Below are 2,769 nucleotides of genomic sequence, written 5' to 3' on the forward strand. Positions count from 1 at the left end.
TGTGGCCAGCTCAGCCCCTCCATGTCTTTGTCTGAGAAGGTAATCACGGGCTCAGTGCATACTTTCTTTTCTGGGACTTCAGCCACGGCCACAAACCTCACTTTCCACCTGGGCTCTGTGGGCTGACTCCTATCCTGGCCCTCCTAGGATGGTGAGAATGGTAGGTGCAGTGGACGTATTGGTCTCATCTTGATTTCTGTGAACCTCTCATTGATCGTCTAGTCGATTACCTTGGCGATCTCGATCGTCTCCTCTACAAGTTCTGTCATCCCTTCCCCAGTCGTTTCTTATGGGGTCACGACCTCGAGGATTGTCCTTTGTGTCTTCCTTCACATACCGCTTCAGGTGACCCTGCTGGGTCATATCTTCTATTTCTCTCTTCAATTGTCTATAGTTCTCAGTGTCATGCCCGACAGCCCTGTGGAACTTACAGTATTTGTTCTTGTTTCTGTCCTCAAGATTTGAGAACATTGGCCTAGGCCAATACAGTAGGCCCCGGTCGTAGACCTCTATGAGGATCTTGGTCCTGGTGGTATTGAGCGGGGTGTAGTCAGGGCTTTGGTCCCTGTCTGACCTCGCTCTCTTGGTGTCCTTCCTCTTCTCATCCTTCTCGCTTGCCCTCGTTTTCTCTGGGACTTTGCCATCCACTACCTTTCTTGCCTTCATGATATCGAACATGTTGGCGTATTGGTAGCAGCGATCCAGTAGCTGTGGCATGGTCGTCACTGGGTCCAGTACAAGAGACTTCACTAGGTCGTGGTTGGTGTCTCCATTGTGCAAGGCGTTGAAGGCCATTGCATCGTCCAGGTCCTTGATCTCTAAGCTCTCCGCGATGAAGCGGGCGATATAATCTCTGATGGACTCCTCAGAGCGCTGCTTGACGGCCAGCAAGTTGGCTGCGGTTTTCTTCTGCTTCATACTGCTCTAGAAGAGGCTGACAAAGGCCTTGGCCAACTCTGTGAAGCTTCGGATCGAGTTGGGCTTCAGTTTCGTGAACCACAGCACTGCGGGTCCCTTGAGAGAGGTGGGGAAAGAATGACAAGACACTACGTCGAACCCATCGTAGACCGTCATCATGGCGTTGAAGTAACTGATGTGATCATTAGGATCGCCCTTCCCATCATAAGCCTCGAATGTGGGGGGTTTAAAGCCCTTAGGTAGCTCAGCCCTCATGAGTCCAACCATGAAAGGATGTTGGCCCGATCTAAAACTTTCTTTTAGGGCGGTCCCCCTCTCCAGGGCCGCTATCTTTGTGTTTATCTCTCTGAGCTTATGGTCAAGCTCACTTTCTATGATCTGGTTGTTGACGACGTCAACGCTTGCATGACGTGCTTTTAACTCGTCTCTGAGGTCTTGGCAGGGTAACTTTGGTTGGTCTACCCAATCAGTGTGCATGTCTGAGGCCCTGGAATGAGTTCTTTCAGACCAGCTGTGAGTTCTCTGTCCGGTGGAGATTGACTGTTCTCCCACGCATAAGGGTCTGCTCCTGGTAGGCAGATTCCCCGTACATACTACTCCCAGAGGAGGTGGTTCTCACCTGGATGGGTGCGATGACCCTACTGTACTCCCTGATGCTCGCGTGTCATCTCTTGCTGGCCTCGGGTTTTCTTGGGTAGTCCTTAGGAGAACCGAAGGCTGTACTGATGCTAGAGGTGGCACTGGTGCCTACGGCCACAACAGCCACCACAGTAGCTGCCCTCAATGCCTGCATCTTATGAACTACATCCCTTAGGACCCCATTATGATTGAGGACTTGCTGTTGCAGATCCTGGATTTGGCCGACGTTGGTAGGTGCACTAGGATCTGTCTCCAGGCCAAATCCCTGAGGCAGCGGTGGCAGGGGTGGTAACGCCTGGATGCCGCGGCTAGACTGGCCTTCATCCTGTACTATGTTTTGGCCAGTCTTTGTTGCTTTCGATGGTTGGGTTCCCACTGCCTAACCTGCTGCTGGTAGCAGTGGATCGACGGGTGCGGTTGCTGTCTGCCACTGTTGTGTTTTCTTCCCTACATTCCCGCCATTGCGGGTGCTCTTTGTCACCTGATGAGTCATCGGATTTTCTATGGCTGGTGGGTCCTGAGTATTGGATGGAACGACATTTGTTTCTCCAGCCATGATCTCAAGTTCAGTCGGATAGAGAGTCTAAGGCTTTAAGAATTGTATCGTTCCCATAGACGGCGCCAAACTATTGTGTCAGAAATCCTGCTGGAGCGAGCTCTTCCTGCAAGATAGAAATTAGCAGAGAGTACCAAGCATCGTCGGTGATCTCACTCTGATGCTTAAGTTAGATCTCTGAGCAATAGTCAATTCAATGAGTGTTCAGATGGATTAGAAGTGTGTTACCTCCCTGATTTAAGGTGGTGGAGAGTTCGAGTTGTGCCTGAATTGGAAAGCTGGAATCCCAGAGTGGAGTGAGGCTGTTGGAAAGTGTAATTCAGAGATAATGTTTATCCGTTGCTTCCCATGCGCCTGATTAGGCGTGACGTGGGCGAAAGTCTCGGACCCTGTTGGTCCATGATAGACTCATAGTGACTTACGTAAGCCGCAAGGGTTATCCCCTTCTTTCTTGGTGTTATCCCATGAAATGACGAGTTATGCGCTCCCGGTGCAAGGTGGGGTGCGCGTGCTTGCAATCGACGAGCTCGTGGCCTGGACCTGCCTTCACGACCTCTATAGCTCGTCCTTATCTAGCTCATTTCCATATCCCAACAGGTCCAGAAATCACATCCATCAAAAGACCACTCCTCATTATCATTCCATCTCTCCAGGAC

The 2,769-nt window shown here is 51.0% G+C and overlaps 1 protein-coding gene across 1 annotated transcript; it reads right to left on the bottom strand.

Moving 5' to 3' along the window:
* Nucleotides 1–207: 207 nt before the first annotated feature.
* On the bottom strand, nucleotides 208–918 carry LOC122672209. The gene has a single exon (XM_043869704.1). It carries the CDS (start codon nucleotides 916–918, stop codon nucleotides 208–210), a length of 711 nt encoding a protein of 236 aa, XP_043725639.1.
* Nucleotides 919–2,769: the final 1,851 nt, after the last annotated feature.

This window comes from Telopea speciosissima, chromosome 8 (assembly GCF_018873765.1).
Source record: "Telopea speciosissima isolate NSW1024214 ecotype Mountain lineage chromosome 8, Tspe_v1, whole genome shotgun sequence".
Lineage (NCBI taxonomy): Eukaryota > Viridiplantae > Streptophyta > Magnoliopsida > Proteales > Proteaceae > Telopea > Telopea speciosissima.